Here is a 24,616-nt window from a genome sequence, read left to right on the forward strand (position 1 = left end):
GCTTTCACCTGGATTCACCTGGTCAGTCTATGTCATGAAAAGAGCAGGTGTTCCTAATGTTCTGTACAGTGTAATAACCACATCTACATTTTCTGCAAAAATGGTTTAAGCCTAATATTCAAAGCCAACAAGAATCAATCGTATTATACATTTAGACATAACATTGTTGGCTTAGAAATTACAACACAAATAGAAACTGGTTAATTTAATTTATACATATATTTTACAGGTGAGGACAGTGAAAGCATTTTTACAAATTCTCAATTCATACATATGTAAAAAAGGAGATATATATGTTGTCCAAATTATACTGTCTATAATACTGCAGACAAGGATGTTTGAACATTAGCTCAGAGGAAATTCAAAAGAATAAAGATTTTTTTAAAGTATGTATATCTGTATAAATATATATATATTCAAGAGTAACAGAATTGTATTATACATTAAGGAGAATCGAAGACATGAGAAACTCCCAAGGGTAAAAATACAAAAAGGTACAAGTAAGTTACATCATGAGTCACCACATTAGATCTCAAATCAGTCAAAGATTGTCAGTCATCACTTTCAAAACTTAGTTACAGGGAAAACACACTCACACACAAACACTCAAACACTAGAAAACTGACTTGGTGAGCACAGTCTCTATAAAGCTATTTCACTGAGTAGTCCATCCCGGTGAACGTGGATTGACAATCCTACTTGCGCTGACAACGATGATCAAATGAAGTGAATTTGCAGCCCAATCCTAAAGACATGAGGCACGTTCTAAAAATGTCAATTTCAATTAATTTTGTCATGCAGGTGAGCAAAAAAACTATTGACACATTTAAACAACAATTGTAATTGTTTAAAATATTCCCCTCTTACATTTTGTCACAAATTTGATCTTTGAGATATGAGTGCACTCCATGTATAGGAATTGACATTAGGCAGAACTTGCAACTTCCTAATCCTTCCTAGTCAGTACAACAATCAAATATGGAATACTGTTGTACAGTTATTCAGTTGGACACACAAGACTGCATCAATAGCTGATTGTCAAAAAGCATATAGTTTAGAGATATTGGAGAAAATAAAGCATTTCCTGCATTGAGCAGTGCTCCACTGCATAACACAACACAATTAAGTAACACAAGCATAATATCAAATGGTCAAATGAACACATGGTCATTAGGAGGCATTAAAATGTACCAATAATACATACAGTACCAGTCAAAAGTTTGGACACACATTTCAATCAAGGGTTTTTCTTTATTTGTACTATTTTCTACATTTATAATAATAGTGCAGACATCAAAACTATGAAATGACACATATGGGAATCATGTAGTAACCAAAAAGTGTTAAACAAATGTAAATATATTTTATATTTGAGATTCTTCAAAGTAGCCACCCTTGCCTTGATGACAGCTTTGCACACTCTTGGCATTCTCTCAACCAGCTTCATGAGGTAGTCACCTGGAATGTATTTCAATTAACAGGTGTGCCTTGTTAAAAGTTAATTTGTGGAATTTCTTTCCTTCTTAATGCATTTGAGCCAATCAGTTAGGTTGTGACAAGGTAGGGGTGGTATACAGAAGATAGCCCTATTTGGTAAAAGACCAAGTCCATATTACGGCAAGAACAGCTCAAACAAGCAAAGTGAAATGACAGTTCATTATTACTTTAAGACACGAAGGTCAGTCAATACGGAACATTTCAAGAACTTATAAAGTTTCTTCAAGTGCAGTCGCAAAAACCATCAAGCGCTATGATGAAACTGGCTCTCAAGAGGACCGCCACAGGAAAGGAAGACCCAGAGTTATCTCTGCTGCAGAGGATGAGTTAATTTAAGTTAACATCCTCAGGAATTGCAGCCCAAATAAATTCTTCAGAGAGTTCAAGTAACAGACACATCAACTGTTCAGCGGAGACTTCGTGAATCAGGCCTTCATTTATTTAATTTTATTGAACCTTTATTTAACTAGGCATGGTCGAATTACTGCAAAGAAACCACTACTAAAGGACACAAATAATAAGAAGAGACTTGCTTAGGCCAAGAAACACGAGCAATGGACATTAGACCGGTGGAAATCTGTCCTTTGGTCTGATGAGTTCAAATTTGGTTCTAACCGCAATGTCTTGTGAGATGCAGAGTAGGTGAACGGATGATCTCTGAATATGTGGTTCCCACCCTGAAGTATGGAGGAGGAGGTGTGATGGTGCTTGCTGTTGACACTGTCAGTGATGTGTTTAGAATTCACTTAAGCATTCTGCAGCGATACGCCATCCCATCTGGTTTGCGCTTAGTGGGACACACCTCCAGGCTGTGTAAGGGCTATTTGACCAATAAGGAGAGTGATGGAGTGCTGCATCACATGACCTGGCCTCCACAATCCCCCGACCTCAACCCAATTGACATGGTTTGAGATGAGTTGGACCGCAGAGTGAAGGATAAGCAGCCAACAAGTGCTCAGCATATGAGGGCACTCCTTCATGACTGTTGGAAAAGCATTCCAGGTGAAGCTGGTTGAGAGAATGCCAAGCATGTGCAAAGCTGTCATCAAGGCAAAAGGTGGCTACTTTGAAAATCTGAAATATATTTAGATTTTTTTAACACTTTTTTGGTTACTAGATGGCTCTTCAAAGTAGTTATTTAATAGTTTTGATATCTTCACTATTATTCTACAATATAGAAAATAGCCAAATAAAGAAGAGTAGGTGTGTCCAAACTTTTGACTGATAGTGTACGTTTTGGTCATTTGCCACCTGTTCTTGTAACATAGAGAAAGCTATTCATTCATTTATTTTTCATTTTATAGCCAATCCTGCCTTGCTTTTGTTTTGTCTCTGAAACGCATCTTTCTTTCTCTATCACTATGTCTGTCTCTTCCGCACTACTCTCCTACACACAGGACCAGCCTGGTTGCAGAGTAGGAAAGCTGCTGTCGTTATTCTGCACAAACACTGATCATCATCATCCTCATCATCATCATCTTGCGGTGGATAGATATGTACCAACATTCCTCTAGAAGGCACACAGTTCGTCACTTTCCAAACCAAACACACTGGCAATCAAACCCACACTTGCATAAAAGGAAAGAAGTACGTATAAATGAAATAATGTAAATAATAATAATATTAAATCACAATAATAAGCAGCATTGGGTCATGTAACTATAAGGAAAATATATAAACCAATATAATGTATATTTGTACATAGCGTGTTTCAGTATTACAAGGTCAAAATGGTAATTGTAAGTGTTTAGAAAACTATATATCGTATTTTCTGTATTGCACATAGTCATACTATTACATGTGTTTCTGACATTGAGTTTTCACATCTGTCTCCATATGGACCGAGGAGACTGTGTGGACACTCCAATGTGTTAACTGTATAATACTGAGCGTGTGTTTGTAAGTGGTGGATTAGCAGGTAGGGCTTTTGTCAAGGAGGCTAAAATGCACTGCTCTTGGCGCCAGTAATGTCACTGTTCATGACAGTCTTAGAGCAGGTGTAATGTATGTGTTGTGTGGAGATATGGACAGCCGTGACTGCTTAGCAAATATGTATGTAATCATGAGATTCATATCTGTAACAAAGCAATGATTACACACTTGCAGTCCACCTTCCTCAGAACTCTGCAAAATGAGCTCAATAAAACAAAGGAATTTGTTGTTGTTGCTACGAGTACTTACCCGTCACAACCATTCCCCTAGGTCTGATACTCAAAACAGAATCCTGAAGATGTTTAGGGGTGAGTGGGAACAACACAAGTGGGCTTTATCCCACATCTCCTATTTGGAAAAAAAGTTAGTGTGAAGCTAAAGGTAGGAGTCACAGCTGGGGAATGCCTAGACTTACATGTCAGACTAACTTTGAAAAATGCCGCGACTTACACCGTGTGCACACAGGTTGCATTATTACATTGCCGTACGGTAAATTTGACGTAGTCTTCGCAATCCATGCACCGCATCATAACAAAAATAATCATGCTACACATTAGCTACTTCTTCGGTTGACTATCTACTTTCGTTCCCGATACCGTATGGCAAAGCAACAGCACAAGTTGGAAAAATCCAACACATGCATGCAACACACTACACGCAGCGACAAGCATCGCAACCGAGTCTGGCAGATGAGTCCCAGAGGTGAAAATTGCCTTCCACTGAAATTAATGGACTTCTGTCGGAACGCATACAGTTTTACACAATCGGTATGCTCAAGGCTTTAGGTGGGTTAGCTGCAGAGGACAACCCCATTGCTTCCTGCTAAATTGTGTAGTTCAACCATCCTTTAAAGTGTTCATGTGCGCATGTGAATTTGTATTTTGGTAACTTATTTTGTCACAGCTGTGTGAGAAGTGTTGCATTCTTCCCCTCTACCACCAGCTAATTCAGTCCAGACCAACTTGACGTCCAGGAAGTGTTTGTGTTAACTTCCTGGGGTAAGGCGAACCTGGAAGAAGAGATCTCTAAGACCCAAGGCGAAGGAATGGGATAGAGCACTAGGATCACCCATAGTAACGGTCCTAGTGTCAAACTCTTATCTGAACACTTTTGTAAACTTCCACAGCGCAGCGGATACTTTCATTTCTATAGAAGACCTATCTGTTCCTGTTCTGATTCATTTGCTTTCCGAACAGTCCTCTGGCTTCATTATCCAATCCCTAGCCCTTGTACAGTTAGTTGTTCTTGGTCCCAGATCAGGGATTCTTATTGTAGTCTTTGCTCACGCTGAAGATTCCACACAGTAGTGTCTGAATTGTTAAACAGATGTCAGGTCGTCCTATTCAGTCTCTCAAACACACACAAATATAGACGCACGCACGCACACGCACACACCCTCTGAGAAGAACAGCGGTAGATAGAAAGTTGGCAGCCGGGGCCCCAGGTGCTAAGTGTTGATTGTTGGAGAGAGAGAGAGAGAAGAGGGGGGGGGGGGGGGGGTCATAGTTCAGAAAGCCAACAGTCTGGGCTCTTCTACACATACACAGGCTCCCCCTGCTCTTCCTCCACCTCTTCCTCTTCCTCCTCAGGGCCCATGCTGCTGGCTCTGCTACTGGTGGGAGGCCCCTGGCTGTGGCTGATCTCAGGGGGCTTGGGGTAGCGGAAGGGGCAGCCGTTGTCGTCAAAAAACCTGCGAAAGGTGAACTCGTAGAAAGCGTGCTCCGGGTGTTTCCCGTGTGGTGTGCAGAGGGTCTCCCAGGCCCGTGTGCTGTCCCCGCTGTCACTCCATGCCCCGGGACCCCCCTCCTCCTCCACCGGGTCGAAGTTGGATGTGTCCATGGGGTGGGCTATCTTGGGCCGGTAGGGGGCGGGCTGGGTGCGCAGATTGCTGGAGAAGTCCATCTGGTCGAAGAAGGGGTGAGTCTTGATCTCGCCGGCGCCATTGCTCCCAAGACGCTCCTCAGGGGAGCAGCAGAGACGGCCGATGATGTCGACAGCCTCTGGGCTGAGCTTAACCTGCGGGGGCACCTGCAGTGTGCTCTCCCAGTTTATCACCTGAAGAAGAAAGGGAAGGGGGAGACTGTGAGGAAACAGTATGTTTCAGAGCTACAATTGATTAGTTATATCACATTTCCACATTCTGTAGTTCAGCTGAGCCGTGAGTCGACAGACTACTAACCTTTATCTGTGTCTCGGTGGGTGTCGGGGCCAGGAAGGGTGGATGACCCACCAGCATCTCAAAGAGGATCACTCCCACACTCCACCAGTCACACAGCTGGGTGTACCCTGCAGGGACAAGACCACAGCCGCTCACTAACAAGACCACAATGTGCTTCTTTATTTATCAAATATATGACCACTCCATTCCTTCATGTCCAGTATTGCCCTCACCTTTGCGCAGCAGCACCTCAGGGGCGATGTAGTTGGGAGTGCCCACCAGGGAGTGTGCCAGGCAGCGCTGGTGTTGCCTTGTTGCCCGCTGCTCCAGGGTCTGCAGCCGGTCGCCACAACGACAGTTGGACACGTCATCCCAAAAGTCACTGGGCTCCATGCTGTCCTGCCTGATGTGGCTCCCTGGAGAAAAGAGAGGACATTACATATCGATCGAATCATATCAAGTAAAAGCTGTCTATAAAACAGCATATACACAGTGCAAAAACGTGTCCTTTGTCTTTCCCCTGCTCACCTTTCTGATAGTACTTGGAGTTGTGCGTCCAGCGGAAGCCAGTGCAGAGGCCAAAGTCGGTCAACTTGATGTGTCCGTCCAGGTCGATGAGGATGTTGTCCGGCTTGATGTCGCGGTGGATGAAGCCCATCTTGTGGACACTCTCGATGGCCAGCGTCAGCTCAGCCACGTAGAAGCATGCCAGCGGCTCAGGGAAGACGCCCATGCGGATCAGCAGGCTCATCATGTCTCCTCCGGGGATGTAGTCCATGACGAAGTAGAGGCTGTCTCGGTCCTGGAACGAGTAGTACAGACGCACCACCCACTCGTTGTCTGCCTCCGCCAGGATGTCACGCTCAGCCTTAGGGATAGAAACACTTCACTGTCCAGTCTACACAACATGTAGAAATGTGCCTTTGGTGTAACAATAACATTGAAATAACATGGAAACATCATTAGTAGCATCTCCTCAGCATGATCATTCATCTTTACCTTGACATGGGCCACCTGGTTGCGATTGAGCACGTCCTTCTTGCGCAGCGTCTTCATGGCGTACAGGGCTCCCGTGTCCACCTTGCGTGTCAGGCACACCTCGCCGAAGGCCCCGATGCCCAGTGTCTTGATCTTGACAAACATGGCCTTGTCCATTTTGGCACGGCGCAGACGGTTGTAGTTGGACTCCTTCTGGTTCAGCATCTTCCTCATCTGCTCCTGCTCGGCCTCTGATAGGCCAGCCTGGAGGAAGGGGAAGAATGTAGAAATAAAGAGGATACGTCACCCTGGTAATATCCTGTATATGTGCCTTATTACAATGATATTATATTTTATATATCTTGAAGTGTTTTATGTTTTGAATGTCTCCATTAACTGTTAATATAAGATAACAACTCATTAATATATTACCTCACTAATAAAATGCTTTATTTTTTGTGTATTTCATAACAGTCTCAAAAGGGGGTCAAAAGGACTGAACCCTGAGTAAATGTTTTTCTAAATGTTTTGGACAATGTTTTGGACTGTTCTAGGTATTTAGGACAAACTAGCTGTTGTCTACAACACAGGTCCTCAGGGATAATCCTTTAGATTCATAATCTTTAGGTCTCTCCCTGTCTCACCTTGGACATCTCCTGCTCCAGCTGGAGCCTGCGGTTCAGTTTTTCCTGGTGGGTCTTCATCACATTCTCCACATGCTGCTCCATGTAGAACTTGAAGGCGAAGGGTGAGTAACTTTTAATGCGTGATTCCCTCTTCTCCTGATCACGCCCGTTCTTCCTCACCGGCACCGGCGATGTCTGGATCTGCTTCTTGTCCTTCACTGCCTTCTCTCCTTTTCCAGACTTGGTCTTTTCTTTCACCTGGCTCTCTTCTGCCTTTCCCCCTCCTCCTCCACTGCTACCGTGTGGCCTAGCAGGGGTGTTGAGGTCTGAGGCCTCCAGGGGCCCTGCCTCTGAAGAAGCCCCAGATATGAGCAGGGTTTTGGGGTAGGGAGGTGGTGGACAGCGGGGCTCCTGGGCAGGCTCCAGAGCGTAGGCCTCTTCAGGCATGTAGGCGAGGGGCTCAGATGCTTCCTGAGCGGCCAACCAGCCAGGGTGACACGGCCCCACAGCAGTCTTCGGCTCGGGCCTCATCACCCGGATGCTCTTCACCGGCTGCTGGATGGGGGGCGACGTCACCGCCGTGATGGTGTTGGGTGGACCCAGGGACGGGTCCTGCTTGCCGGGAGCTGGAGGTACCAAAGTGGGCCGGACGTTGTTGGGGGGCGCTGAGCGGTTGTTAAAGGAGTTGGTCCTGCTGGGGACTCGCACCTCTCCCCGGAAGGGACCCTGAGGCTGGGGTTGCCTGGCTGGAGGGGCCCCCTCAGGCCCCTGGGGCCCGGCCCAGTGGTGTTGGTGCTGCTCATACAGGTCCAGGTTGAGACTGGCTCTGGAAGGCGTGAGCAGGCCCTGGGGGAGGTCAGAGAAATCTGGCCCCATGGCGGCGGCAGCTCCACCGGGCGAGCGGGACATCATGTGGACCTGGTGTGAGGTGGGGCTGGACTGCCGAGGGTGTGAATGGGGCGGTAGGTACAGGTTAGGGGGGTACCCTCCCCCGTTCTGGCCCATGGCCCCTTTAACCTGCATGTTGACGTAGTTGTCGGGCGCCAGCGGTGGCATCTTGTTCTGGAAGGATGCGCTCCTCTTGATGCCGTAGCCCGAGGGCTCCATCATGTGAGGCCGGCCGTGGCCGTAGTCGTAGTGGGGTACGGGGATGGGGCCTCCTGGTGCCTGGGGCTGCAGGGGCTGGCCAGGGACACTGTAGCCAATCATGGCCTGTTCCATGCTGCCTGGGTAGGCCTTTTGCGGGGCACCTGGGGGGTACATGGGGTTCCCTGGATTGTTCTGGGCGGCCATGGATGGAGGGTAGGCTCCAATACTGGGCGGGCGTCCCATGGGGTTAACCATGGCAGGGCCCTGTGCTGTGCCCGAGGGGGGGATCATGTAGTTCATGACAGGAGGGGCACCCATGTAGGGCCCCTCTGGCCCATAGCCAGCACCCTCATACATCGATGCCCCCATCTGGTGGTAGGGAGGCATGGCACCCTCACTTGTTCCCTCCAATGGTGGTCTGTGGTCAATTGAGTTTGGCATGCCCCCTTTGCCTGTGGACAGAAATTATAGTGGTGAGTGAGTTGTCTGGCAAGATGGCGCCGATAGAGATGGCAACTTCGCTTGAAGTCCTTATGAAACTGTTGTTTTTTTATGTATTATTTCTTACATTGTTAGCCCAGATAAACCTTGGTGGGTACTCCTTGTTATTACATACAGCCAGGAAGAACTATTAGATATCAGAGAGACGTCAACTAACCAGCACTACGACCAGGAATACCACTTTCCCAATGCGGCCATCAGATTGTTAAACAGCTGCCTACCTACAGACTTGAAATCGTTGGCCACTTTAATAAATGGAACTATCTATTCTTTACTATCTATTGCATCTTAGCCGCTCTGTCACTGCGCATCTATATATGTTATACTTATATATTCTCATCCCATTCCTTTACTAGATTGTGTGTATTAGGTTTTGTTGTGGAATTGTTAGACATTACCTGTTAGATACTGCTGCACTGTCGGATCTAGAAGCAGAAGCATTTCGCTACACTCACAATAACATCTGCTAACCATGTGTATGTGACCAATACAATTTGATTTGAGTTCATATGCTTATTGCAATTTAAACTATCTGTGCATATATTTAGAATATGTGTGCATGGGTTATGTTACCTGGCGAGGTCTGCTTGATAATCCGGACGATGAGTTCATTGCGTGGGTCCAGGTATCCCATCTTACTGATGTACTCCAGAGCAGCCTCAATGTTTCTGCTACCCGTCTGCTTCAGAGCCCGCACCGCCATTTCCTGGTGTCAAAACAACAAATAAATGGTGTCTAACGGACATTATAAACTAGGTGGTTCGAGCCCTGAATGCTGATTGGCTGACAGACGTGGTATATCACGGGTATACCACGGTTATGACAAAATATTTATTTTTACTAATTACCAGTTTATAATAGCAATAAGGCACCTCAGGGATTTGTGGTATATGGCCAATATACCACGACTAAGGGCTGTATCTGAAGAACAGCCCTTAGCCATGGTATATTGGCCATATACCACACCCCCTCGGGCCTTATTGCTTAATTAAGTAAATCAATGTGACTGATGAAGCTAGTCCATCTCATTTTGGGGAACAGAGTGCATTGTCTCTATTATTTTAGAGCTAAACAGTGTTTAGTGTCTTCTATTGTCATTGTCTCTTCTACTGTAACCCACGCACACATCAGGTGACGATAAAAACAGCCCCCCAGCAGGCCTTGCACCTGCATCCTCTTCTCCTGGGGTCATGCACCAGCCACTTCCTGAGCCTGCCTCACACACACACACACACACACAACAACAAAGAACACAGAGAGCTGAGAACATACAACCTTTAACATTCTTTCAACATTCCAATAGTAGGCTATTTTTATGACAAGGACCTCTACAGTGATAGTTCAGCACCATACTCCAGTAGTTATTTTAGTTTTTCTATAACGGTCAAGCAGGTTATCCTGATATTTTCACACTGGCTGATAGGCAGAGTACAAACAACAACAGCCATTCAACATCAGTGAGTGAGATGTGAAAATAAACATGACACAAGCTGTGACCGTTCTTTAACTAGGCGACAGACACCTACATGAGGAAATATCCCTGAATAGCATAAGACGTCACTGGAAATGACCCTCAGTCAAGACAGGCATTCAGCCCACACCGCCTCCACTGGTCAGTTAGAGAACTCCAACCAAATACTTCTGCTCATCTGAAATGGCTCCTTAAGGTTGTTGTTTAAAACATTTACATTAATCAAGGAAATAAACTAAGGCCATTTTCAAAAGTGGACTGAAGTGGACTTTATACTAGTTTAAACGGTGTAATGCAGCCATTCCGTGTCCACAGATTTTGAGGCCGACCGGGTGCTTTCATTTGCAGGGAGGAAACTTAGTCAAACATAAATGTGTTTAAAAACAGGGCTGCATAGCAACAGTGGGCACATTCAGCTCTCAGAGCCAGGAAACGCCGGAGCCACAGATATTCTACACATTCTGTGTGTTTGTGTGTGTGTGTGAGTGAGTGAGTATGTGTGTCCATCTGAGAGTGGGCCTGCCCATACGACTGAACCAAAATACACTCTTTCCCTCCCTCCCTCATAAGACACACACATTTGCACACCCCTATTAGCGCTGCACACACACACACACACACACTCATGTATGTTTATGGTCACTCTATGGTGACTGGCCTGGGCCTGTGTGTTGGATTCCACCATAGCTAAAGGAGAGTGCTGACTAGCTGCCTGGTTTCCATGCTAATGTGGAGACTTCAGTCCCTCAGAAACCTCAATCACTCTTTTCGCTCCCCCTTATCCTTTCCTAAGTTAATTTCTCTCTTGCTCACTTTCTCGCCATTCCTCTCTGTCTATTGCTTTTCTCGCCCCCCCCCCCTCTCCCTCTGCTCTGTGCCGAGACTGAAACTGGGTGGAGGCTGGCTGCTGGTGGTGCGTTGCGTTCCAACTCTGACCTCCAATGTCATGGTGACAGATGTTACCAACATTCCACAAGCCAGGAAGCAAAGAACCCCAGATATTTGGAAATATGTATTTTTCGGTGTCTGACTTTCCATTTCTAGGCTGGACACATTACATTTTCAACAATGCTTTTTTTGGATAAAAATGAGTAATATAATATTACCATATGTCCCAGCTGCTTGCCGTAGTTTTGAAGTAATCATGAAAAACAGGCCTCATTTTAGGGCATTTTTCACCCTGCCAGCTACTATTAGTTCTATTGAGCACCGTGGCACCAACTCACCTTCCAAACGTTCTATTCCCAGCTTATTGTTCTACGTCGCAATGCCTGCTTGTTATTGTTGGCAATGAGACCTGCCCAAGTTGCTGGTAGTTCAAATGTAAACAACAACAAAAAATGACTCCTGGAACTGAGATCTTCCCATTGTTTCCTATAGGGAAATATAGGTACAGTGGGGCAAAAAAGTATTTAGTCAGCCACCAACTAAAAAAGTTTAAAAAAAAGATGAGGCCTGTAATTTCCAGCATAGTACACTTCAACAATGACAGACAAAATGAGAAGAAAGAAAAAAAATCCAGAAAATCACATTGTAGGATTTTTTATGAATTTATTTGCAAATTATGACGGAAAATAAGTATTTGGTCAATAACAAAAGTTTCTCTCAATACTTTGTTATATACCCTTTGTTGGCAATGACAGAGGTCAAATGTTTTCTGTAAGTCTTCACAAGGTTTTCACTCACTGTTGCTGGTATTTTGGCCCATTCCTCCATGCAGATCTCCTCTAGAGCAGTGATGTTTTGGGGCTGTTGCTGGGCAACACGGACTTTCAGCTCCCTCCAAAGATTTTCTATGGGGTTGAGATCTGGAGACTGGCTAGGCCACTCCAGGACCTTGAAATGCTTTTTACGAAGCCACTCCTTCGTTGCCCGGGTGTGTGTTTGGAATCATTGTCATGCTGAAAGACCCAGCCACTTTTCATCTTCAATGCCCTTGCTGATGGAAGGAGGTTTTCACTCAAAATCTCACGATACATGGCCCCATTCATTCTTTCCTTTACACGGATCAGTCGTCCTGGTCCCTATGCAGAAAAACAGCCCCAAAGCATGATGTTTTCACCCCCATGCCTCACAGTAGGTATGGTGTTCTTTGGATGCAACTCAGCATTCTTTGTCCTCCAAACACGACGAGTTGAGTTTTTACCAAAAAGTTATATTTTGGTTTCATCTGACCATATGACATTCTCCCAATCTTCTTCTGGATCATCCAAATGCTCTCTAGCAAACTTCAGACGGGCCTGGACATGTACTGGCTTAAGCAGGGGGACACGTCTGGCACTGCAGGATTTGAGTCCTTGGCAGCGTAGTGTGTTACTGATGGTAGGCTTTGTTACTTTGGTCCCAGCTCTCTGCAGGTTATTCGCTAGGTCCCCCCGTGTGGTTCTGGGATTTTTGCTCACCGTTCTTGTGATCATTTTGACCCCACGGGGTGAGATCTTGCGTGGAGCCCCAGATCGAGGGAGATTATCAGTGGTCTTGTATGTCTTCCATTTCCTAATAATTGCTCCCACAGTTGATTTCTTCAAACCAAGCTGCTTACCTATTGCAGATTCAGTCTTCCCAGCCTGGTGCAGGTCTACAATTTAGTTTCTGGTGTCCTTTGACAGCTCTTTGGTCTTGGCCATAGTGGAGTTTGGAGTGTGACTGTTTGAGGTTGTGGACAGGTGTCTTTTATACTGATAACAAGTTCAAACAGGTGCCATTAATACAGGTAACGAGTGGAGGACAGAGGAGCCTCTTAAAGAAGAAGTTACAGGTCTGTGAGAGCCAGAAATCTTGCTTGTTTGTAGGTGACCAAATACTTATTTTCCACCATAATTTGCAAATAAATTCATAAAAAATCCTACAATGTGATTTTCTGGATTTTTTCTCTCTCATTTTGTCTGTCATAGTTGAAGTGTGCCTATGATGAAAATTACAGGCCTCATCTTTTTAAGTAGGAGAACTTGCACAATTGGTGGCTGACTAAATACTTCTTTGCCCCACTTTATATCTAGCAATGTGTATATTTAGATTTTTTTCAAATTGGACACCATTTTAATCGTGAGAATCTCCTCTTTCTAATTATGGAAGGCTCGGCAGCGTACTCCATTGTCATTGATCGCTAGACCAGACATTGTTTCATTATGCAGACATAAGCACACTCGGCACCATCGAGGTGCACCATCGAGGTGCAGATGTTTACTTTCTACACAAGGTGTTATTTTTCAGTTTCATCCTAAGAACAGATTGTAGTGGTAAAATAAAAAGGGATACATTTTTTGGTGCCATTTAGGCCAAATGGAATTCTAAGCATCAGAAGAGGCTCTTCTTGACTCTTATGTGGCTTCCAGCTTACAATGTCCTCCGTCACATTTGCACCCGTCATAATGGTTACAGCCACAAGCCAAGGAGTTATCCCAAACACAATCACATGCCAAAACATCTCAGACGGCACTGACAGTATGCACACACACTCAACTCTCACACACACTCAACACACTCAAAGCTGTTTTTTTTATATTCGTTTTCACTTTGACCTAATTCTGCAACACATTCCACTATGGGAAATTAAACCCATATGGGAGACCTTTAGAGAGCGGAGTCTGGATGGACAGGCCGAGAGAGAGTGACATCAATAGGCCTGTGGAACAACAGATAGCGCTCCGCCATCTTCTCCTTCTATTAATCTCGCGCCACACACACACACACACACACACACTGTTAACCTCATTGTTAAATAAACACAGCAGCCACGTCGTTTTATACGTTGGTGGTTTAATACGCTTAGCGTGCATAAGATTCCCGTCTCCATTCCATTTCGCGCGGGTCGGTCCGGCCCATAATACAGTAATACTGGAGCCGCTGTACACATGAAGGAAGGAAAGTGGCAGAGGAGAGGAAAGAGCTCCTCCACACTCCGGTCGTCCCCCCTCGCTTCCCCACCAAAACATGCTGGAGGAGGAGAGGAGGTGGCGCGTCTGGTAAGAATCAGGCCAGAGGGCCGTGGGAGTGGAGGTGGGTTGAGACCAAATGGGCCACTCACTACGGCGGCCATTACGGCTGTGGAATGTTGGGGAAACAAGGGCCCACGCTCAGTGGTCCGCTCAGTGGACACAGCCCTAGGACAAACACATACTCACAGTGACAGGTGATTGTCACATCACTCATTGAGACACCATTACCTATAATCCATCAGTTTCAAAATCAGTAGGCAGGAAAAGAGAGAAATGTTTTGCCTGTAAAATATAAACGTGTACAATTATTTTAATTGTCAGTTTATCCTTCTGCTTGTGTCTATAAACACAAATAAATATGTAAAGCTAATGAGAGGAGAAAAAACGGAATATAGAATACAGAAAGAGAAACAGACAGAGATAAGAGGGGTAGCGAAAGAAAAAGTGAGAGACAGAGACACACCGACAGAGAGAGAGACAGCGAGAGAACGTGGCCAGATTGTCTGTGGCGACACGATGGGAGCAGATGGAACTGTTCCACCCTGCTACCATTGAATCGCCACTTCCTGTTTGTATTGACAGTGCTCCCAATCTCTCTCCGGTCTGAGCCATTCAGAGGAACTAGAGGCCAAACCACACTTACTCCACTGTAACTACACACTAACTACGCTATTACTACATGCTAACTACACACTAACTATACACAAACTAACTACACATTCCTAGTTCTACAGGAGCAGTAAAAATCTGTGTGTGTAATAACAAGAACAAGATCAAGATCAAGCCGTAGCAAAGGACACCTGCAAGCACACAACAGCTTTCTAATAACTCAAATCAATATGTTTATTGATGTGACTTGCATCGCTCTCGCTCTCCCTCTCTCTCTGAAGTAACAGCTCATAATTCCACTGTGCTGGTGTCTGAGGAGGGTTTCTCAGTAGTTTGGTGCACGCGCTTGAGATAAGCATTCTTTAGATGCCGAGTGCTGCAATCCCAGGGCCTGTACTCAGGCCTGTCCTAAAGCCAGCAACCACAAAGACATAGTACTGAGTCTGGTTATAGTGACCTGTCTCTGGCCAATCCAAGAGCTTTAAAACACAGAGTCAAAGCTGAGCCCTTTAAAAATGACCTCATCTTCGGCCAGTTATGAGTGTTTAAAGAGCGATTGAACTATGTTGCACAGTCTGATCCGTATTATTCAGAAATACTCTGATTTATATCAATGATAGAATATGCTTATTTTCCTGTAGTAAGGCTTTCCATATCTGAACTATAGTAGTATAGCAAAGGCTTGATTTCTTTAGGTGAAAGGTGAGCATGTATGAGCTGACATAATTTCCTGCGGAAACACTACCTGTCCTCTTCTTCCATTTCCTAACCTCTCCCTCTCTCTTTTTTCCTCTCCTATTCTCTCTCAGGTGTGAAGATGTTCACTCGCTCGTTCCGAAAGAGGATAAAGAAACCAGCGCCAAGCAGATTGTTGAATTCGACCTGATAGTGGGGCAAAAAAGTATTTAGTCAGCCACCAATTGTGCAAGTTCTCCCACTTAAAAAGATGAGAGAGGCCTGTAATTTTCATCATAGGTACACTTCAACTATGATAGACAAAATTATAATTAAAAAATCCAGAAAATCACATTGTAGGATTTTTTATGAATTTATTTGCAAATTATGGTGGAAAATAAGTATTTGGTCAACTACAAACAAGCAAGATTTCTGGCTCTCACAGACCTGTAACTTCTTCTTTAAGAGGCTCCTCTGTCCTCCACTCGTTACCTGTATTAATGGCACCTGTTTGAACTTGTTATCAGTATAAAAGACACCTGTCCACAACCTCAAACAGTCACACTCCAAACTCCACTATGGCCAAGACCAAAGAGCTGTCAAAGGACACCAGAAACTAAATTGTAGACCTGCACCAGGCTGGGAAGACTGAATCTGCAATAGGTAAGCAGCTTGGTTTGAAGAAATCAACTGTGGGAGCAATTATTAGGAAATGGAAGACATACAAGACCACTGATAATCTCCCTCGATCTGGGGCTCCACGCAAGATCTCACCCCGTGGGGTCAAAATGATCACAAGAACGGTGAGCAAAAATCCCAGAACCACACGGGGGGACCTAGCGAATAACCTGCAGAGAGCTGGGACCAAAGTAACAAAGCCTACCATCAGTAACACACTACGCCGCCAGGGACTCAAATCCTGCAGTGCCAGACGTGTCCCCCTGCTTAAGCCAGTACATGTCCAGGCCCGTCTGAAGTTTGCTAGAGAGCATTTGGATGATCCAGAAGAAGATTGGGAGAATGTCATATGGTCAGATGAAACCAAAATATAACTTTTTGGTAAAAACTCAACTCGTCGTGTTTGGAGGACAAAGAATGCTGAGTTGCATCCAAAGAACACCATACCTACTGTGAGGCATGGGGGTGAAAACATCATGCTTTGGGGCTGTTTTTCTGCAAAGGGACCAGGACGACTGATCCGTGTAAAGGAAAGAATGAATGGGGCCATGTATCGTGAGATTTTGAGTGAAAACCTCCTTCCATCAGCAAGGACATTGAAGATGAAAAGTGGCTGGGTCTTTCAGCATGACAATGATCCCAAACACACCGCCCGGGCAACGAAGGAGTGGCTTCGTAAGAAGAATTTCAAGGTCCTAGAGTGGCCTAGCCAGTCTCCAGATCTCAACCCCATAGAAAATCTTTGGAGGGAGTTGAAAGTCTGTGTTGCCCAGCAACAGCCCCAAAACATCACTGCTCTAGAGGAGATCTGCATGGAGGAATGGGCCAAAATACCAGCAACAGTGTGTGAAAACCTTGTGAAGACTTACAGAAAACGTTTGACCTCTGTCATAGCCAACAAGGGGTTATATCCTTCCTGTTTGGCACTGTCCGGGGGTGTCATCGGATGGGGCCACAGTGTCTCCTGACCCCTCCTGTCTCAGCCTCCAGTATTTATGCTGCAGTAGTTTGTGTCGGGTGGCTAGGGTCAGTTTGTTATATCTGGAGTACTTATCCTGTCCTATCCGGTGTCCTGTGTGAATTTAAGTATGCCCTCTCTAATTCTCTCTTTCTCTCTCTCTCTCGGAGGACCTGAGCCCTAGGACCATGCCTCATGACTACCTGACATGATGACTCCTTGCTGTCCCCAGTCCACCTGGCCTTTCTAGGGAGTTTTTCCTAGCCACCGTGCTTCTACACCTGCATTGCTTGCTGTTTGCGGTTTTAGGCTGGGTTTCTGTACAGCACTTTGAGATATCAGCTGATGTACAAAGGGCTATATAAATACATTTGATTTGTATATAACAAAGTATTGAGATAAACTTTTGTTATTGACCAAATACTTATTTTCCACAATAATTTGCACATACATTCATTAAAAATCCTAGAATGTGATTTACTGGATTTTTTTTCTCATTTTGTCGGTCATAGTTGAAGTGTACCTATGATGAAAATTACAGGCCTCTCTCATCTTTTCAAGTGGGAGAACTTGCACAATTGTTGGCTGACTAAATACTTTTTTGCCCGACTGTATATCTGCTCTCCGAATTATGTAATAGAGGTCGACCGACTATGATTTTTTCAACGGCGATACCGATTATTGCAGGACCAAAAAAAGCAGATACCGATTAATCTGCCGATTTTTTTGAAAATTATTTTATTTATTTATTTGTAATAATGACAATTACAACAATACTAAATTAACAATTTTATTTTAACTTAATATAATACATCAATCAAATAAATTTAGCCTCAAATAAATAATGAAACATGTTCAATTTGGTTTAAATAATGCAAAAACAAACTGTTGGAGAAGAAAGTAAAAGTGCAATATGTGCCATGTAAAAAAGATAACGTTTAAGCTCCTTGCTCAGAACCTGAGAACAAATGAAAGCTGGTGGTTCCTTTTAACATGGGTCTTCAATATTCCCAGGTAAGAAGTTTTAGGTTGAGGTTATTATAAGAATTATAGGAATATTTCTCTCTATACCATTTGTATTTCATATACCTTTGACTATTGAATGTTCTTATAGGCACTTTAGTATTGCCAGCGTAACAGTATAGCTTCCGTCCCTCTCCTCGCCCCTACCTGGGCTCGAACCAGGAACACATCGACAACAGCCACCCTCGAAGCATCGTTCCCCATCGCACCACGAAAGCCGTGGCCCTTGCAGAGCAAGGGGAACAACTACGGAACAACTACTCCAAGTCTCAGAGCGAGTGACGTTTGAAACGCTATTAGCGATCGTCGGCCATGATCGGTGTCCAAAAATGCAGATTACCGATTGTTATGAAAACTCGAAATCGGCCCTAATTAATCAGCCATTCCGATTAATCGGTAGACCTCTATTATGTAACCACTGTACTGTACTCTTGGCAGAGAAAGGTTGTAGTGTATCATTGAATTATTATGACAGTGAATGGGGCTTTCTACCGCCACATTAGTATGTTAACCACTAACATACGTGACTATAGAGCCAGCAATCAAGCAGAGACATTAATACAGACCAGAGCAGTTTCTTCCACTTGAGAGCAAGCCCACACACACACACTCCCCAGTCCTCACCTGGTCACAGCCAGTATTGACCAGCTCCTGCAGCATCTGTCGGTTGACACCTCCAGCAGGGTGGGCAGAGCCAGAAGAGGGTCCAGTATTGTATTCAAACGGCCTGAGGGACTTGCGGATCTCCCTCAGAGCATTCTGGTAATTGTTGAACTTCTGAGGGGGCCGGTGCTGCTGCTGGCGACTGCCGGGGTCTTTGCTCTTGCTTTCGGCCCCGCGGCCCCCCTCACCCCGGGAGCTGCCCCCGTGGAGGGCCTGGCTCATCAGCTTGGCCGGCTGCTTTAGCCCCTCCTTGATCTCCTGGAGGCGCTGGCGCGTGTTGCCCATGTACGGAGCAGCGGGGAACGTCTTGGGCCTCATGACACTCCCGTTTAAGTCTAAGGAACACACACTCAAATTCTAACCCAAAATCTGACACACACACACACACTCCTAAGCTGTGCAAAAATATGTGAGATTGAGATTTCTCTTTCTCGCTCTGTATTACTGTTTTTGTTTGTCTCTGTGTGGCTGGCTCCTACTGATAGAAATCCCACTGGCGTGCCATGGTGTTTGTGTTTTAGGGGTCACACTCCTCCTTATTCCAAGTCTTGTGAGGGGTGACAAGGGTACCCTTGCCCCAAACCGTTCTGGCTCCCATCTGCGCCTGTGGAACAAGATCAGAACAGAAAATGTTACTGAACGGTCACTGTAAGGGTACGGTGTGTGTGGTCGGGTTGTGGTCATGGTGGCATAGGGTCATATTAGTTACAAATGTCTCATCCACTGTGTGTGAAATGCTGTGTGATCCAATATTAACACCCCTTTACGGTTTTATCTTCAAAACATTTTCTACATTCTATCGTGGCAGTGCTACTGTCCGTGGCAGAATATAGGAGGTATGAATGAAGTATGTCTCTGTGCACACTCATGTAGAATAAGCGGCAACAACAATGTATTATCACTGTGTAATCGTGTAACAGCTTTTGTGGTGTAAAACACCGTATTACACATTTTCAATTATGACAGTGACTAAAATACAGTTGTTTAGCTTGGACTGAGAGACCACCAGACCAGTATGCTTGGTAGGCCTTGAGGCCTGGGATAGCATTGAACAGTGGCATCCTCTTGGTCCATCTAAATCAGGACACTACTCTCACACACACTCTCTCTCTCCCTCTCTCATCATGGGTTGAAAAAGGCATTTTTGGGGTTTGGATGTTTGAGGCGTTTTCTGATACAATCACAGCACTCACTGTGAGTCTAGTTATCTGAAAAACAAACACATATTTGGGACGGTAGTGCCAAGCTCCACAACAAGTTGCCCAATCTCCAGAATCTTTAGCCTCAGTTCCCATTCTTGTGATGCTTTGAGGGCCACGTCCACCCATAGAGCATTCCATTCCACAAGTAACGACAAGAAAGCTCATATCATTCCATCACGGGGCAGAGAGGACCAAAATAAACAACAGAAACATGGATTTCCCCTAAAGAACAACAGACAGAGGAGGGTAGAGACACTGTCTCCTGAATGTTTAAAAAACACTAGTAGGAGCAGCTTCTGGCCAGCAGTTGGAATGGTAGTTGACATAGTACTGATGTGTACAGTGTATATTGTGTACAGCTGAATCATTGATCACTTATGAACTGCACTTCTCTACCTATATATGTCATCCTCTATGCTTGATTATGTGTTTTTACAGTGCCACAAACTAAATTTGCTTGCAAGGATAATAAAATGAATTTCTTATTTTATCTGACTGATTAGAGACACCTGTACTGTTAATCACACAGGATCTCCTATGAGAAACAGCTGGCTCTGATGTTTGGAATAGTGGCTGCAAAAAAGCATGATCCTCACAGAATGGAAGTCACCCACCTCCCCTTGCTTCAGTAGATGGCTAGCAGAAATTATTAACACCATTAACTTGGAAAATATGTTTTTAGGACCACCAATTTCTTAAGGTTTGGGTTCTGTTTCTGAACCGTCTGGACAGAGACTGACTCTGACCACTGACTAGGATTCAAATATATTTGCAGAAAGTAGATATGATCAGTACAGTACATTATACAGTACTCAGTAACACTTTATTTGGATAGTCCGGACAGTCCATTTGTAGAAAAAGACACATCTCAACTTCAACTGTTCAGAGGAGATGGTGTGAATCAGGCCTTCATGGTCAAATTTCTGGAAAGAAACCACTACTAAGGGACACCAATAAGAAGAAGAGACTTGATTGGCCCAAGAAACACGAGCAATGGACATTAGACCAGTGGAAATCTCTCCTTTGGTCTAATGAGTCCAAATTTGATATTCTTGGTTCCAACCGCCATGTCTTTGTGAGATGCGGAGTAGATGAACGGGTGATCTCTGTATGTGTAGTTCCCACCGTAAAACATGGACAAGGAGGTGTGTGATGGTGCTTTGTTGGTGACACTGTCAGTGATTTATTTAGAATTCAAGGCACACTTAACCAGCATGGCTACCACAGCATTCTGTAGCGATAAGCCATCCCATCTGGTTTGCGCTTAGTGGGACTATCATTTGTTTTTCAACAGGACAATGACCCAACACACCTCCAGGCTGTGTAAGGGCTATTTGACCAAGAAGGAGAGTGATGGAGTGCTGCATCAATCAGATGACCTGGCCTCCACAATCACCGGACCTCAACCCAATTGAGATGGTTTGGGATGAGTTCGACCTTAGATTGAAGGAAAAGCAGCCAACATGTGCTCAGCATATGTGGGAACTCCTTCAAGACTGTTGCAAAAGCATTCCTCATGAAGCTGGTTGAGAGAATGCCAAGCGCGTGCAAAGCTGTCATCAAGGCAAAGGGTGGCTACTTTGAAGAATCTCAAATATAAAATATATTTTGATTTTTTTTTTTTTTTTTTAATTGGTTACTACATGATTCCATATGTGTTATTTCATAGTTTTGATGTCTTCACTATTATTCTACAATGTAGAAAATAGTTAAAAAAAATAAAGAAAAACCTTTGAATGAGTAGGGTGTGTACAAACTTTTGACTAGTACTGTAAATAAAACACTAACAAATTGGTAGGCCTACCTTTAATTGTTACTTCCGTAAAATGTCATTATCCTCCCTCTCATGAGGGAGAGAAATTAGAAACTATCTTAAAGATGCGGGGTTTTGTGACAAAATTACAAGGCACAAAGCAATGTTTCTTAAACTTACAGGAGGCAAATAATTTCTCCAAAACTAAATATAAGAGTTGATATTCGTTGACAGGGGTCTTTTACTTCAACATTATTGTGTGTTGATGTATGTATGATACCTTTTAAGACTATTTCTGGTAGATGTTGTCTAAGACCCCCTTTACACCTGTTTTACCAGAAATCAAAGCCTTTGCCTTTTCCTAATGTTTGGGATGGAACATGGTTGAAAAATGTAAATATAATTTAATTAATCAAAAATATACTCTTAGCTTTCATTTGACACCCAATTGGACATGCTCCTATGAACGTCACGTTGGTGCTCACAGGTCCTTTTAGATAGAAATGCCCTGGCCTGTCTTTACCAATGAGGTCCTCGGTCTGCAATGCCTGATAATAATGTCTGAGTGGTTGTGGTTGGGATCCAATATTTGATTACATGTGGAGACACAAGTCACACAACGGTAACAGAAAAGTACAGAGATCCTTTCAAACATGTAAAATATAAACACGTTAACTTGAATGCTACCATTCATCACTTAGAAGCTGTTGCTGTAGATCCAACCTAGATTTAGGTTGGAATGAAAGTATATTTATTTTGACTAGATTACTTTGATTCAAGTTATTTTAAATCAAGAAGTCAATCATGTAAACAAATACAGTCGGCTAATATCTGATCTCCTGATGCGAGATGTAGGTTTGCAATGAATGTTACACATTAATTCTATTGAAGTCAGATTCCCAGACAGTGACACATACCAGTATTATCAATTCAATCAATACTCACAGGCTTATATCAATAGAGAACATCTGATCCGGTTAGAATATGACTTTTAAAATGTATGCTACAGTCACAATTAAACGAATGGGCTATTCATTGTAATACCTGCATAATAGTAATTTTTTATTATCTAGCCTATATTAACATTTTTGTAACATTGTGCGCCTGTTATGTTGTTTAAAGGTAGAGCTAGAACAAGGTTCATACCTTGAACCTCGTGTGTTATTGCACACCTGAATGAAACGCATGGTTGCATCAGTGTCAATCTATTAGCCTGCTATACTAGACTGATAATTTGGCATACACTACGCAAACTACTCTTAAACAGTTAAATTGTGGCAGTTATTTTAAGTTACAGAAATAAAATGTCCAAACTTAATAAACAATCAGTGAGAAGTTTCTGTTATTCAAAAGTTTATCAAACAGCATCATAAAAAAATCTGGACATTAAGAACAATGGTGCACATCCCACAAAAAGACAGTTGACTATTTGCAGCCCGTTTACAGAATGAGAGACCATTATGGAATTAAATAATTCACCAAACATTTAATGCAACCAGAAACATCCTAAGAATCCATATTCATCTCAAATAAACATTTTAAAGACACATTCGTGTTTCAAAGGTACATTATAACACTTTTAACACGTCATTTAAATATTATTTTGCCACGCTTAAGACCCCCTCCCATCCTAGGCTTTAGTGAAAACAAAACCATTGTAAAATGACATTTGTTTCAATATCCTAAACATATTGATCACGTTATGGGTTTTCTTGTCGAGGTTGTGATTAATTAGAACATTTCGAGACTGAAAAATATTGTGGGGCCTTCTCAACTTTGCGCTGGAAGTTGTATGATCTATCGGTGGATCAGAGCGCAACTCTGCAGCCTGGAGCAGCCCGACATTCCAATGTAGGGAGAATTTCAGTCCCAGCAGTCTCTTCCTCTGGCCAAAAGCTAGTCGCGTTGGAAGAAATCCGAGGCTTTATCTTCAATTTACATAAATGTCAGTACTGAAAAGAACATTTATCTTTGTGTTTTCATCAAAATAGTTAGGCTTTCCCAAAATATGATGAAGACTTGAACTTACCATGTGATAGAAGTATCATTCGGCTTTAATCCGAGAAAGAATCCAACCAAATACGCTTTTCGGGAAAACTTTATATCCAATCCTTTGTTGCACAATCCATACGATAATGTATCGAACTTTCTCAACGGTAGGCCCGGGTAAATATCCTGAGAAGAGACTCCATTTTCCCCCAACTACAGGCAGAATTAGAATGCAGTACAAAGTTGGACACTTACTGCATTGTTAACATTCCTGGAGTCACGTGAGGGACCAATGCACGTCAGCACCGCACATATTCTAGGCGGGGCTTCCTAATAAAACTTGGCATTGATTCTTGCATCCAGCAAAAACCCTGGTTTTGATGTCTATGGCAAAACCACTGTAAAACAAAATGTGTACATTTTTAAGCAGAATCCGAACATTCAAAACTATTCAATGTATATATTTTATTTTCATAGGCAAATAAACACAACCAATAACCCTTGACATCAAAGGCCAGGATGCTGACAGTTTGCCTGTCGATACTGTTAATCACTTTTTATTGATTCAAAGATTGTCTGCAATCGATATGGACGAGGTGAAAGGTGTCCCACAGGGGTCGCTTTTAGGTCCTGTACATTTTACTGTGTATATAAACAATGTTGGTCTATCTACAAAACATTGTGTGTGCTATTGCCCCCAAAGTCGACCAGGCTGTTTCAGAGTTTCAATTTAGATGTACCAGACCTGGTCTCAGAAATGGCTAACTCTAGAGATCCCTTCAATCGGAGTTGGGTAGATCTGCTTTTTGTTTTTTTTGCAGGTTATGTATGGAATGTCCAATGCACTTTAAAATTGGAGGAATTTGTGCCTCTAGG

At 43.7% G+C, this 24,616-nt stretch overlaps 1 protein-coding gene across 2 annotated transcripts; it reads right to left on the reverse strand.

The window, feature by feature from the left end:
• Window positions 1–192: 192 nt before the first annotated feature.
• Window positions 193–24,028, reverse strand: LOC110520406 (serine/threonine-protein kinase LATS2). 2 transcript variants are annotated; one of them, XM_021597706.3, is made up of 10 exons: window positions 23,781–24,019; window positions 19,242–19,400; window positions 18,758–19,131; window positions 9,355–9,487; window positions 7,210–8,732; window positions 6,587–6,829; window positions 6,116–6,455; window positions 5,821–6,003; window positions 5,609–5,715; window positions 193–5,484 (listed from the first exon to the last, which is right to left on the reverse strand). In XM_021597706.3, the coding sequence occupies exons 3-10, from the start codon at window positions 19,112–19,114 to the stop codon at window positions 4,963–4,965; spliced, it is 3,408 nt and encodes a 1,135-aa protein (XP_021453381.2). In that variant the 5' UTR covers window positions 19,115–19,131; window positions 19,242–19,400; window positions 23,781–24,019; the 3' UTR covers window positions 193–4,962. The 2 variants fall into 2 exon arrangements, with proteins under 2 accessions (XP_021453381.2, XP_021453380.2); XM_021597705.3 differs by having other exon boundaries at window positions 18,758–19,400; window positions 23,781–24,028.
• Window positions 24,029–24,616: the final 588 nt, after the last annotated feature.

This window comes from Oncorhynchus mykiss, chromosome 3 (genome assembly GCF_057628025.1).
Source record: "Oncorhynchus mykiss isolate SJ-2025 chromosome 3, ASM5762802v1, whole genome shotgun sequence".
NCBI lineage: Eukaryota > Metazoa > Chordata > Actinopteri > Salmoniformes > Salmonidae > Oncorhynchus > Oncorhynchus mykiss.